We start from the raw sequence: 14,056 nt of genomic DNA on the forward strand, positions 1-14,056 counted from the left end.
ATGGGTTCTAACAGGCTCTCGCAGGCTCAGATGTTGGCAGTACTAAGCATTTACTGAGCGCCAGACACTGTCCTGTGGGAATTCAACACGGTCTGATTTCATTTCATTCTCACACGGACCTTGTAGGGCTTATCATTCCATTTCACAGAGGAGAAACTGAGGCTCAGGGAGTTGAAGTCATTGACCCATGGCCACAGAGCAGGAATTCACGGCACCTGGGTGCGAAGGTGGAGTGAACCAGCCTCCCCCTCCATCCAGGCTTTTAGACCAGGATCGCCGGCAGGAGAGCGCATTCATCATCGGGAGCGGCGTCTGTGTCCCTGTCTGTCTGTTTCTATTTCCACGCGTCCCTGTCTGTCTCTGCGCGCCTCTGCTTGCGCGTCCCCCATCTGTGCCCAAGCCGCCGTCTCGCTGTGCCCGGCCCCCGCACATCGGAGCTATTTCGGGTTTAGGCATAAAATCCCAACAGCTCGGAGGAGACGCTTCCTCCGGCCCCCGGCTCGGACCACGCGCCACACGCGGCCGCCTCTGGGAGCTCCCGGTCTTCTCTGCGGGATCCCCAGGCCGGGGAAAGCCCCCGCGGGAGGACGGGTGGGGGCTGGGGCGACCCGGTCTCGAGGCTCCCGGCCCCCCAGTGGCCAACCGGGGCATTGACGCCGTCCACACCCCAGCCGTGCGTCAGCTGTCGCTCTGGCAACGGGCGAGCGACGTCACCGACGGCCAGTGCGTCAGCTACCCGATGACGTCACGCCTCGGGAGAGAAAACTAGAAAGGGGGGTAGGATTCAGGCTCGGTCGGCAGGGGGAGCCCCAGGGCACTAATGGCGGATGTCTTCGGCTTGGTCCTTCAGGAGGTGCTGGCCCGCCCCAACATGACCCCCGCAGCCCCAACGGCGCGCTAGGTTGGCGGGATGAAGAGGAGTCGCAGTGTCCTGTCCGTGGCTGGGACCCGGGACGAGGTGCGAGGGGCGGGGCCCGGGCTGAGGGGCGGGACTTGGGCCGCGGCGGGGGACGGGCGCCCTCTTGTGACCAATGGGTTGTTCACTAAGTGTTTTTCCATACCCTCAAGTCTGAGGAGCGTCATCGCCTTGTGCCTCAGTTTACACCCTTGATCCCGTTATTTTCCTGCTGCCTGGATCAAGAGGCTCTCAGCCCAGGGACAGAAAGCAGGAGCTTCCAAGGGGCTTCTCAAGTGGGGAGAGGGCTGTACGGTGGAGGAGGGGTGCTGGGGGTAAGGTCTTAAATGTCTGTGATGCGAAGGGAGGAGGGGCCACAGATTGTGAGGCCAGGAGGGGCTTTCGTAGACGTGGAGTGTGGGGATGTGCTAGAGAGTTTTCACAGTGAAGCACAGCGCGTACAGGCATAAAGACCCAGAGCCCCAGGACCGGAACATCGAAAGGGAGCTCTACAAGAATTATGGCTGAGAAGGGGCACCCCTTAGATATAAGGGAGGGATCAGCGAGTGGCTAAGCCGTGAGGGGGACACGAGGAGCCTATATCCCCATCAGCCACTCTCTCAGGTGTCTAGAGAAGGGTGTTACTGGAGGGAGGGGCTCAGAGCAGCCTGGCTGCGCCCTTATTCTGCCCTTGTCCTTCCCCAGAGGCTGTGGGAGACTCCCGAGCCCACCTGTGCCAACATGCTGGGGGCCGACCTTCGACGCCCTCGCCGTCGCCTTTCCACAGGTCCTGGCCTGGGCTGGGCTGAGACTGAGCCCTTGGATGTTGGGATCCCTCTGCCACCAAGGCCCACCACGCTGCCATTGCTGGTCCCTCCAAGGATTTCCATCACCAAAGCCGACAGGTAGGCAGGAGGGGACCAGGCTGGGAGGAGGGGTGGAGATTTAGGGCAAGCTGGGCTAGGTCCAGGCGCCAGCCCTTTCCATGCTTCAGGCCCCTGGCTTTTCACAAAACCAGCTGGATCTTCTCCTGGATCCCAGTACACCAGGCTGTGACATCCCTTCCCCAAAGGCTCCCCTTGCGGCCTCTAGGAATCCCTTCTGTTTTGCAGCTGGCTGAGTCAGCATAGAGGCAGGACTGTGGAAAGGGTTTCAGCCCTCGAGTCCCCAAAGATGCCCCCGCAATGAGAGAGCTGGGAGAGGCTAGGGGGTGGGTCTCCCACCAGTCAGCTGTGCACCCCTATTTCCTATCCTGGGAGGATGCACTTTCTTCCAGGTCTTAAAGTGGCTGGTGAGACCCTGGAGGAGGGCTGGACTGGCATTTTTCTTTCTCTTGGGTAGATGTGAGAGGTGTATATGAGCCCCAGCTTCACATAGTTTCTTGCTCTTTTTCATCTGGGGTCCTCCGAGGGCACTGTAGCCCACATCTTGGCTGAGGATGAGTTTGAAAGTGGCCAGGCCCCTGCCCCTACTGCCCTTCTCGGGCCACCATTCTCTCCAGCCTCTTCCTGTCCCCTTATCTACTCAATTGGAGGTCTACTCTGGTTGGGTCATGGTAAAAATGCTTCATTTCCAGTTGGGGGAGGGAAATGACTGTCATTCCCCCCTCCTTCCCCTCCCCCCAAATAAACCTTCTACTCTCTACCAGGTTCAGGTCCAATCTGATCCATCCCAGACTCAGACCAGAGCTCCAAACACCAGCCTTGGCCCACTGCCTCGTGCTCCTTTTCTGCAAACCGCCCTCCCAATCCCGGACTGGGGCCCAAGCCCGTCCCCAACCCCCATCCCTGATACCCACCCAGAGCCCCGGGCCAACGCTACAGTCTCCACTCCCCTGCTCAAAGCATTTGGCCCAGCCCAGGACCCTTAAATGATCTGGGGAGGACTGACAGCCCTTGCCAATCACCTAGAAGCCATTCTGAGTGTATACTGCGGGGGGAGGGTCCCTGAGAGAAGTGGGAGACACAGTTCTAGCTTCTGGGATACCCCGCGGCTGCTAATGCGGGGCGGGTTCTTGTTCTGCGTTCGCCCACGCCTGGAGCCCCCTCGGGAGGGGAGAAAAGCGGCTGTGGGGGTTGGAGACGGGCTCTTTTTTTTTTTTTTTTTTTTTTTTTCCTTTAAGAACAGTGCGGGGGGGGGGGGGCGGGGGGAGGAGGGCGGTGGCAGACGGCACGGCCTGCCCGGGGGAGTCCACGAGGGGGGGATCGCGGGGGTGGGGGACCTGGTTCCGGGGACGCGCACCAGAACCGTTTAGCATCCGAGAGAGTGTCGGCCACAGGAGGTGGGGGCACGCGGGCGAATGCGCTCCCAAAGCCCGGCCACCACCAGGGCTCCGTCGCGGCCAGGGCGGCAGAGATGGGGGGAGGGTGGCGCTCAGATCCCGCTCGCTCTCTGCTTGCTCGCTCGGCGCGGCGCTGGGGGAGGCGGGAGCGTGAGTCACGGCGACTCCCGATTTAGGTGCCGGAAGGGGGGCTCTGCCGGCGGGGGCCGCGGAGAGGAGGCGCGGCTGTTTACTCGCCTGAAAAGGGCATGGGGATGCATCCCGCGGCTGCCGGAGACCTGCCTCAGTTTACCTCCTGCAGAAGCGCTTTACAAGAGGCGGCGATACACAGAGCGGTGGGCGGGCAGCTGCGGTGTCCTCCTGGAGCCACACGGGAACCAAAGGGACACACCCCAGAAACACCCCAAAGCTGCCCTCAGGCCGACCACACACACACACACACACACACACACACACACACACACACACACACACCAACACGTATAGACTACCTCATACCACAGTCAAACCACGGAGGCTGAATTGCCTGCACAACTCCGCAAGCACAGACCAACAATACACACCCAAACGCGTGGGTACACATGCACAGCCCCAGGCCACCAGAACAGACCCCATAGAGGCGCACACCCGCCAAACAAGCGGCACACGTGCGCACACCTCCTGCACCCACAGACACACAGATACACACACAGCGAAATCCAGAGAAACAGGCAGACCGCAGCAGCCAACCACGTGCGCGCACACACTTCCAGCCGACACCGAAAACACAGACAACCCTCGGAAGGGGCCACGTGCACGCACATCCCGCACCGGGCACACACCATTACCATCTTCCGACCCACCAACAGGAGAATCCCGGAACATCGCCGTTGCCAGCCGCAGGGACCGCGTCGGTGGCACCGGGACCACTCCCCACACGCTCCCCCCGGACCAGGGGTAGCGGCGAGGACACGCCAGCATAGGGCTCCGCCCCCGCCATGATGGACGGACTGACTGACACACCGGCAACCAGTCGGGTGTCTCCTTCCTGATCGGATTAACCGTTTAACTCCTTCTTTCCCGTGCACGCCGCGGCTAGGCCGGGCGTTTAGGAGAGAGCCGAGTTCCGGCGCCCCCTCCCCTCCGGGAGCGGGGCTCTGCGTGGGCGGGGAGGGCCCCCCTCCTCGGGTGGCTGCCCCCCACAGGCCCGGACGGTGGAGGAGGAGGGGGGCGGCGCTGACAGAGCGGCGGGCGGGGGGCGGGGAGGGGCGGGACGGGGCGGGGGAGCCGGGGCTGGCGCGGAGCGGGGTACCGAGCGCGGAGAGCGCTGCCGGGCGCGGAGCAGAGCGCCGGCCGCCGACCGAAAGCCGCGGCGCCCGGCCCGGGGGCGATCGGCCCGTAGCGCCCCCGGGTCTGTCCCCGGGGCGCCATGGCCCCAGCGAGGCCGGGCGCACCCGCGGGGCCCCGGGCGCGTCGGCTAGCGCGCCGCTGAGCAGGGTAAAGCTCGGAGAGGCCGGGGCCCCCCGGGGCACAGGAAGGGGCCGGCGCCATGGAGCCCCCGGCCGCCCCTTCGGAGAGGAGCCTGTCTCTGTCTCTGCCCGGGCCCCGGGAGGGCCAGGCCACCCTGAAGCCGCCCCCACAGCACCTGTGGCGGCAGCCGCGGACCCCTATCCGTATCCAGCAGCGCGGCTACTCTGACAGCGCGGAGCGCGCAGAGCCCGAGCGGCCGCCACACCGGCCCATAGAGCGCGCCGACGCCGTGGACACCGGCGACCGGCCCGGCCTGCGCACTTCTCGCATGTCCTGGCCCTCGTCCTTCCACGGTACCGGCACCGGCAGCGGCGGCGCGAGCGGAGGCAGCTGCAAGCGGTAAGACTCCGGGCGGCGGACGCGCGTGGAGCGGATAGGCGCGCAGAGAAGACGCCACTCGCCCCGCCGACCGCAGGGGGCGCTGTGCTGCGGGTGGAGTCTGAGTGACTAGCGGGGGTGTGTGTGTTGGGGGGGGGGGGGGGAGTTCCACTGTGGGGGCGTCCGGGACCCGACCCTGGTGGTGTCCTGTACCCGAACACCCTTCCTACTGAAGCTGATCCTGGGGTCGACTTGGGGGGCGCCATGCTGCATGTGGTAGTAACGACGCCTCGGTTCAGGGCTGCAGCTTTGGAGTCTGCACCCTTAGTTGGTGACGGTGCAGAACATGGCTAAGCTGGGTACTTGAAGGGACTTTCCTGGGGGCACTGAACTGGCAGCTAGATTCACTACGCTTGTGGATGATCTCGAGGGCACCGTAAGGGGCCGCTTCCTAGGATCCCAGTGTTTCCTCCAGGCTGAGGGGCGCTGGCCATCCTGGGGAGTGGAGGACTGTGCGGGGGACATTCGGGGGACTCGCCCTGAAGCAGCTGGGGTCAGAAATCCAGAGGGGGTTTTGGGGGGAGCACTGTGTTGGGGGCCTGTGTGCGGGTTGGAGCTTCCTCTCAGGACAGGAGTGTTAGGTTCAGTAGCTGCCCTGGGGTGCACAATCCCGGCACAGGGTAAGGGAGTCTCTGCCTCCCAGAGGGGACAGTGTTAGTGAGGGAGGTGTTGGGCTGACTCCAATGGTATCCTCACTGACCTGGGGTGGCTCCAGCTGGTGGGGTATGACTAGCTGGGTCTGCCTTCGCTCCATGCTCTGCCCGGGCTTCTGGGGCCCTGTGACTGTAACATAGGATTATGTGGGCTCTGGGGACAGTGATTATGGCAGTGGAACTGTGTGTGCTTCTGAGACAGTGATGGTGACACAGTGACGGTGTGCTTCCAGGACAGTAATTGTGACAGTGTGACTTGTGTACTTAAGAGTCACGGTAACTGTGACAGTATGACTGCGTGAGCTCCCAGGACCAGGATCGTGTGACTGTGTGCTTCTGGGACAGCGATTGTGACAATGACCGTGTGTGCTCTTGAGGCAGTGATTGTGTATGCGCTCCGGGGATGCAGCGATGGTGGCACTGTGATGTGTACATTCCGGGACATTGTGACTGTGTCAACAGGACTGTCTGTGCTCCCAGAGACATTGACTGAGACAGTGACATGCTCTCAGCTGCCTCTGTCCCCTGTGTCCAGGAGTCCTCTGACTTCCGGAGTGTGCTCCCTCTACCACCTGGTGTTCTCAGTTACTGTGCCTGCTCTAGTGGTGCTCGGGGTCTGACTGTGTGCTTTGGTGACATGTATGACCGAAGGCTTCGACTGTATGCTTTGTCTGACCCCCATGGGTGCCCCTCTGCTTGGGACGTCATTAAGACGGTCAAATCCCGGCCTCTTATTGCCGGAGTTCCCGAGGGAGGCCCCTCTGGGCTGTGACCCTGCAATTCTCGCTCTCTCCGGGGACTTCCAGCAGGCCCTACACCCCCCCAAACCACCCCCCATCCCCATTGGAGACATACCCAGACCCAGCACCCCCGCCCCCAGCAGGAAGCGAGTGTCATGGGCCCAGCACACACAGCCTGCTATTTCCCAAAGGGAACCAGAGAGAAGCTGAAAGAAAACAAAACTGGAATCAACAGGAAATGCCAAGACCAAGGGCTGTGTGCCAAACTGGCTCAGGTCACTGTCCTGAGAGACGAATGAAGGAGCAGAGTGCAGGGGGCCCTACTCCTTTTTAAGACCCCAGAGACTCCCCCTACCCTAGTCTCTGGGCTGCTGACTCTCTGGGGACAGTAGCTGAGTGGTAATAATCATCATTATCTTAGTGGCATCTATCTTGTAATGGCTCACTCTTGGGCTCCATGCTGGGGACTTTTCTACACGTCTCTTCTTCTCCAGTGCCTCATCAGGTATTCCTGCTGGACACACGGAGGCCCGGAGGGGCAAAGTCCCTTCTCCTTCTTGCCCAGGCTCACACAACCAGGAAATGGCAAAGCCGAGATCCCAACACCCATCTGTCTGATGCCTGGGGTCCTGGCACAAGTGTCTTGCCCTCTCTGAGCCTCAGTTTCCCTGTCTGTTAAGTAGGGCTTTGGCACTGCTCTGTGGGAGGGGGGTGTTTGAGAGTTCTGTGCGAATGGGGATGTGTGTAAAGGACTGCACACAGTGAGTGCTCCGTAGATAGTCGCTCAGGGACCTGCACTCAGGGGAGGAGGTGGGGCTTGGGTAGACCTTGCCCCTTCAGGGTGGGAAGGAAAAACAGGAACCTCGAGTACAGGTTTCTGTTTCTCTGTGGGCCTGTGTAGCCTGCAGTGGTTGTGGCCTTGGTGCCAGTGGCCTCCCCCCACCCCTGGGCGGAAGGAGGAAGGGGAAACTAAGAGGCCGCCAGTGGGAACCTGGCTCCTTAGAATTGGCTTTCTGCCGGCCTGTGTCTCCAGAAAGGGGGTTCCCTGAGTGCACACAGGGCGTTCCAGTGCTACCCACGTTGCAGTTCATGCAGCCACCAAAAACGGGATCCAGACAGCCCTCCGGACTCGAGTCACAGGAACCCTCAGAGAGAGGGCACTGCCCCCCATCGGAGATGGCATCCACAACCCCCCTCCAGACCTGGGTTGCATGAGCCTGTGCTCCTGGCGCCCTGCGGGGCTGAGTCACGGCACCACCACGATCTGTCAAGAGGCAGATGGAGCTGGAGGAAGAGAAAGACTCTGTTGATGGTGGGGGCGGAGGGGGGGGGGGAACTTGCCTGAATTGGGGGCGGGGCCAACAAACCGACCCCCTAGCCCCAACCCCGTGCCCTTCTGTACCCCCAAACTCTCCCCGCCGAGGGAGGGCGCTGCAGCGCCCCTGGGAGAGGTTGAAGCAGCTGGACTGGGGTCACCCTCTAGCCCGTGGCCTCTGTCTCCACTTGGGTCCTCGCCTGCCCTCATCTCTGGCTCTCCCTTATCCCTGGCGGTGGCCTGGGAGCGGGTCCCTCCTCGCGCCCCTCCCTCCGCGCGCCCTCTGCTGGATGATGAGAAAGGCACAGGCTGAGTGTGCGTTCCGAGTCCGGACCTGCCTGTGGGACTCCAGTCCCCGCGCAGAACAAAGTCGCCGCCGCCGCCACTACCGGGTGCCCCAGGTTATTATATCATGCTTATCGAGCGCCCCAGAGAGTGGGCGCCAGGCCGGTCGACCGACCGCAGGCTTCGGGTGAGGTCCTCGCCCTCCCCGGGCGGGACCAGGCGGCAATCCCCATCCCGCCGAGCGCGGTGGAGACGGCCGCCTGGCGGATGCAGAGGAATTTGGCGGAGAAGTTGAGGCTGCGGAGTCTCCTCCTCCGGGCTCACCTACGGGCTGGCCCAGGCCGGGGCCTCCAACCTGCGTGTTAACTCCCGGTGTCTTTGGCGCTCTATTCCTGCCGAGGAAACTGAGAGAAGTGACTTGGCCAAGGTCACACAGTGAGGAAGGGCAGACTTGGGGTTAAAAGACCCAGGACTCCTGGACTCCAGCTTGGTGGGTAAGAATCAGATTGTAGCCCTGCCCACGGACTCGCTGTGGGACGGGGGCCCATGATCATGCCTCCCTGCGCCTCAGTTTTTTCCTTACTAAGCCTTTGTGGATAAGATCTGCTGGTCCCCAGGGCTGTGGTAAGGCCGAGATGGCCGCCGTTGGGGCTGGGCAGCCAGGAGCTGGGGCTTTTGAGAACCGGCTCCCAACATCCGCAGGGAAAAAGGGGGGCATCCTCTAACTACAATCCTGGGCCCTGGCTGCAAGGGCACCCCCTCTTTCACCAGCCACAGAATGACTGCGGGCTCTGAGTAGCAGGTAGGGCTTTGGGCCTGGGGGAACTGCGAACTGACCAGGTGAGGACAGAGTTTTGCGGGGCACTGAGCCCACTGTCTTCACTCCTGAGTAAGAGCTCAAATCCAGTCTTTGCCCTTGACTTGCTGTGTGACCCGAGGACAGGATTTCACCTGTCTGAGCCTCATTTTCCTCATGTGGCCATCCATTCCACAGACACTGACTGCACATCTTCAGGCAGTAGCAGAGAATGAAATAGACCCTGTCCCTGCTGTCCTGGAGTTCTCAGGCTAGTGGGTGAGGAAGAAATAACAAATAAAGGCCTATAATAGTTCCAGATGATGCCATGTGGGACATGAAGAGAAGAGGGATCCTGGGGTCAGGGAAGGCCTGGCTGAAGAGGTCACATTTGAGCGGAGACCTAAATGGAGTGGCAGAGGAGGCTCGGTGAGCCTGAGGGAAGAAGGTGACAAGCAGAGGGAACAGGCAGTTCAAAGGTCCTGGGGTAGGAGCATGTCTGTTATGTTCTAGGAAAAGTAGAGAGGCAGGTGTGGCTGGGCAGAGTGAGCAAAGGGTGAGTGGAAGGAAATGAGGCAAGGAGGTGCCAGGGCAGCTCACATAGGGCTTCGCAGGCTATGGTCAAGGTTGGCTTTAGGGTTCAGTTTATCTCTGACTTGCTAGGAAGGGACAAAGCTCACTGAGCTGGAAACAGACTGAACCGTGAAGGGCCTGTGTAGCCTAGTGACTAAAATCCCAGTCTCTGGAGTCAGACAACAGGTGACCCTGGCCGAGTCACTTCCCTTTCCCGTGCTTCAGGCTCCCCATCTCTGAAATGGGCCTGTTCAGAACGCTATTTCCAAAGTCTGGCCTGAGGAATCAGCAAAACAGTGCAGGGAAACCTGAGGGCAGGTGCCTAAGAATGCTCTTCCTTTCTGTTTGTGCCTGGACCAAGAGGTCCCAGTGGCCAGAACAAGGGTCTTAGTGGGTTTAGAGCAGGAGTTTTCACCTGAGGGCAATTCTGGCCTCCAGCGGACATGTGGAAAATGGCTGGAGACATTTTAGTTTAATGACTGGAGAGAGGTGCTACAGGGCATTATCTGGTGCCCAATGTCAATAGTGCCAAGACTGGGACACCCTGCATTCCTAACGAGGTGATATTACCTCCAAGGGGGTGAAAGTTGGTTCTTGGGTGGGTATGTGGGAAAAAAAATCTTACATTTATGTATAAAGCCCAAATATACACATAGGACATAAACAGATACACAGTACAGGCATACCTTGCTTTGTTACCACACTTTTTGTTATTTTTTTAATGTTTTTTATTTATTTTGAGACAGAGAGAGACAGAGCATGAGCAGGGAAGGGGCAGAGAGAGGGAGACACAGAATCCAAAGTAGGCTCCAGGCTCTGAGCTGTCAGCACAGAGCCCGATGCGGGGCTCGAACCCACGGACTGTGAGATCATGACCCGAGCCGAAGTCGGATGCTTAACCGACTGAGCCACTCAGGCTCCCCTATTACTGCACTTTTTAAAGTTTATTTATTAAAGTTTATTTATTTTGAGAGAGAGAGAGAGAACATGCATGCAAGTGGGAGAGGGGTGGAGAGAGAGAGGTAGTGAGAGTGACAATCCCATGCAGGGCTCGAACTCATGAACTGACCTGAGCCAAAGTCAGATGCTTGCCTGACTGATCCACCCAGGTACCCCAGGTTATTCATTTTGAGAGAGAGAGAGAGAGAGAGAGAGAGAGAGAGGTTGGAGGAGGGGGCAGAGAGAGAGGGAGAGAGAATCCCAAGCAGGCTCTGCACTGACAGTGCAGAGCCTGATGTGGGACTCGAACTCAGGAACTGTGAGATCATGACCTGAGCTGAAATCAAGAGTCAAACACGTAACCGACTGAGCCACCCAAGCTCCCCAGAGGTACTGCATTTTTTACATGCAGTATCTCGTTTCTGTGTGTCCCATTTCGGTAGTTCTTGCAATGTTTCCAAACTTTTTCATCATTATTATTAAATTTATTCTCTTCCTCTGTGATCCATCTGCTGTTACTAGAGTAACCACTTGGGGGCGCCACGAACCGCACCTATAAGAGACCGCAGACTTCCTCGATGAAAGTCAGTGTGGGATCTGACCACTCCCCTGACCAGCTGTTGCCCAGTGTCTCCCTTTCCTTGGGCCTCCCTATTCCCTAAGACATAGCAATTTTGAAATTAGGCCAAAATTAGTCACCCTGATGGCCTTTCAGTGTTCAAGTGAAACAGTCACACGTATCTCTCACTTCAAATCAAAAGCCAGAACTGATGAAGCTTCGTGAGGAAGGAGTGTTGCAAGCTGACGTAGGCTGAAAGCTAGGCCCCTTGTACCAGACAGCGAGCTTCATTGTGAATGCAAACGACAAGTTCTTGGAGGAAGTTAAAGGTGCCACTCCAGCGAGCACAGGAATGATAAGAAAGAAAAACAACATTATTGCTGACTTGGGAGCAAGTTTTAGGGGTCAAGACAGAAGATCAAACTAGCCACAACATTCCCCTTAAGCCAAAGCCTCATCCAGAGCAAGGCCCTCACTCTCTTCCGTTCTGTGGAGGCTGAAAGAGGTGAGAAAGCGGCAGAAGGCGCGTTTGAAGCTAGCAGAGGCTGGTTCATGAAGTTTAAGGACATAAGCTGTCTCCACAACATCAAAGACGGAGGTGAGGCCGCAAGTACCGATGTAGAAGCTGCAGAAAGCCATCCAGAAAGATCTAGCTAAGCTGATCAATGGTGGCTACGCCAAAGAACACATTTTCTCTTTTTTTTTTTTCAATATATTTTTAAAAATATTTATTGGTTTTTGAGGGAGAGACAGCGCACGCCAGGGAGGGGCAGAGAAAGAGAGAGAGAGAGAGAGAAAGACAGGCTCCAGGCTCTGAGCTATCAGCACAGGGTCTGACGCGGGGCTCGAACTCTGATTGGGAAGATCATGACCTGAGCCGAAGTCAAATGCTTAACCGACTGAGCCACCCAGGCGCCCCCACAACACATTTTCAGTGTAGACAAAGCAGCCTTCTATCGGAAGATACCATGTAGGACTTTCATAGCTAGAGAGGAGAAGTCAGTGCCTGGCTTCAAAGTTTCAAAGGGCTCTCTTGTTAAAGGCAAATGGAGCTGGTGACTTTAAGTGAAAACCGGTGCTCATTTACCATTCTGAAAATCCTAGGGCCCTTAAGAATGATTCCAATGATTCTCTGTCTGTGCTCTGTAAATGGAACAACAGAGCCCAGATGACAGCACATCTATTTACAACGTGGTTTTACTGAATAATTTAAACCCACTGTTGAGACCTACTGCTCAAAAAAAAAAAAAAAAAAGTTTCCTTTCAAAATATTACTGCTCATTGACCATGCACCTGGCCAGCCATGAGCTCTGATGGAGACGTACAATGAGATCAATGTTGTTTTCATGCCGGCTCAGGCAACATCCATTCTGCAGCCCACAGATTGAGGAGTAATTTTGACTTTCAAGTCTTCCTATTTAAGAAATCCATTTTGTAGAGCTCTGGATGCCACAGAAAGTGACTCCTCTGATAGATCTGGGCAAAATAAATTGAAAGCCTTCTGGAAAGGCTTTGCCATTCTAGATGCCATTATGAACATTCTGGTTCATGGGAAGAGGTCAGAATACCAACAGGTGCAGGAGCCTGAAAGAAGCTGATTCCAACCCTTGTGGATGACTGTGAGGGGTTCCAGACTTCAGTGGGGGGAGCGCCTGGGTGGTCAGTCGGTTAAGCGTCCGCCTTCAGCTCAGGTCATGATCTCGCGGTCCGTGGGTTCGAGCCCCGCGTCAGGCTCTGTGCTGATGGCTCGGAGCCTGGAGCCTGCTTCAGATTCTGTGTCTTTCTCTGCCCTTCCCCTGGTCGTGCTTTGTCTCTGTCTCTCAAGAATAAATAAACATTAAAAAAAAATGTTTTTTAAGAAGAAAAGACTTCAGTGGAGGAAGTCACTGCAGGTGTGGTGGGAATCAGAAATGGAGCCTGAGGATAGGATTGCCTCACTGCAATCTCATGATCAAACTTGAACGGAAGAGGAGTCGCTTCTTATTGGATGAGCAAAGAATGTGGTTTCTTGAGATGGCATCTACTCCTAGGGAAGATGCTGTGAAGATTGTTGCAATGACCAGGTTTTAGAATATTACGTGAAGTTTGTTGATAAAACAGCAGCAGGGTTTGAGAGGATTGACTTCCATTTTGAAAAAAGTTCGGGGCGCCTGGGTGGCGCAGTCGGTTAAGCGTCCGACTTCAGCCAGGTCACGATCTCACGGTCCGTGAGTTCGAGCCCCGCGTCAGGCTCTGGGCTGATGGCTCGGAGCCTGGAGCCTGTTTCCGATTCTGTGTCTCCCTCTCTCTCTGCCCCTCCCCCGTTCATGCTCTGTCTCTCTCTGTCCCAAAAATAAATAAAAAACGTTGAAAAAAAATTAAAAAAAAAAAAAAAAAAAAAAAAAAAGAAAAAAGTTCTAGGGGCTCCTGGGTGGCTCAGTCGGTTAAGTGACCAGGTCTTGATTTTGGCTCAGGTCATGATCTTACGTTTCGTGAGTTTGAGCCCTGCATCGGGCTCCATGCTGACACTGCAGAGCCTGTTTGGGATTCTCTCTCTCTCTCTCTCTCTCTCTCAAAATAAATAAATCAACTTAAAAAAAAAGAAAGTCATTCTACAGTGGGTAAAGTGGTACTGAACAGCATCACATGATCCGGAGAACTGACTCCTAAAAAGAAGAGTCGATCAATGTGGCAAGCTTCATTGTTTCCTTATTTTAAGAAATTACCACAACCATCCTGATCTGTCAGCAGCCATCAACATCAAGGCAAGACCCTGCACCAGCCAAAGGATGGACTCACTGAAAGCTTGGATAATGGTTAGCGTTTTTTTAGCAACAAAGTATTTGTAAATTAAGGTACGTACATTTCTTTTTAGACGTAACACACACTTAGTAGACTACAGTGTAGTATAAACATAACTTTTACACGCACTGGGAAACCACAAAATTCATTTGGCTTGCTTTATTGTGACGTTCGCTTTATTGCAATGGTCTGGAACCGAACCCACAATATCTCCGAGTTATGCCTGTGTATCGGTGGCTTTAATATTTCATAGAGAAGGCAGTTTGGGAGTTGGGACTGTCTAAGCAGGCTATTCCTTGGGGGGAGGGGGCAATAATGAAATAAAGGTGGCAAACACTGGTCTCGAGCCTGG

At 56.8% G+C, this 14,056-nt stretch overlaps 1 protein-coding gene across 2 annotated transcripts in view; it reads left to right on the forward strand.

Moving 5' to 3' along the window:
- The first annotated feature begins 857 nt into the window (after positions 1–857).
- PDE4A (phosphodiesterase 4A) overlaps positions 858–14,056 on the forward strand; it is a 39,624-nt gene continuing 26,425 nt past the window's right edge. The window contains exons 1-2 of one of the 2 annotated variants that reach the window (XM_078443411.2): positions 858–958; positions 1,601–1,800. In XM_078443411.2, the coding sequence (XP_078299537.1) occupies positions 911–958; positions 1,601–1,800 (248 nt within the window). In that variant the 5' untranslated portion in view covers positions 858–910. Of the gene's footprint in view, positions 959–1,600; positions 1,801–4,434; positions 5,025–14,056 lie in introns of those variants that run through there. The other variant, XM_078443410.2, reaches the window with a different exon arrangement.

This window comes from Panthera onca, chromosome A2, assembly GCF_046562875.1.
Source record: "Panthera onca isolate mPanOnc1 chromosome A2, mPanOnc1 haplotype 2, whole genome shotgun sequence".
NCBI classification, from domain to species: domain Eukaryota; kingdom Metazoa; phylum Chordata; class Mammalia; order Carnivora; family Felidae; genus Panthera; species Panthera onca.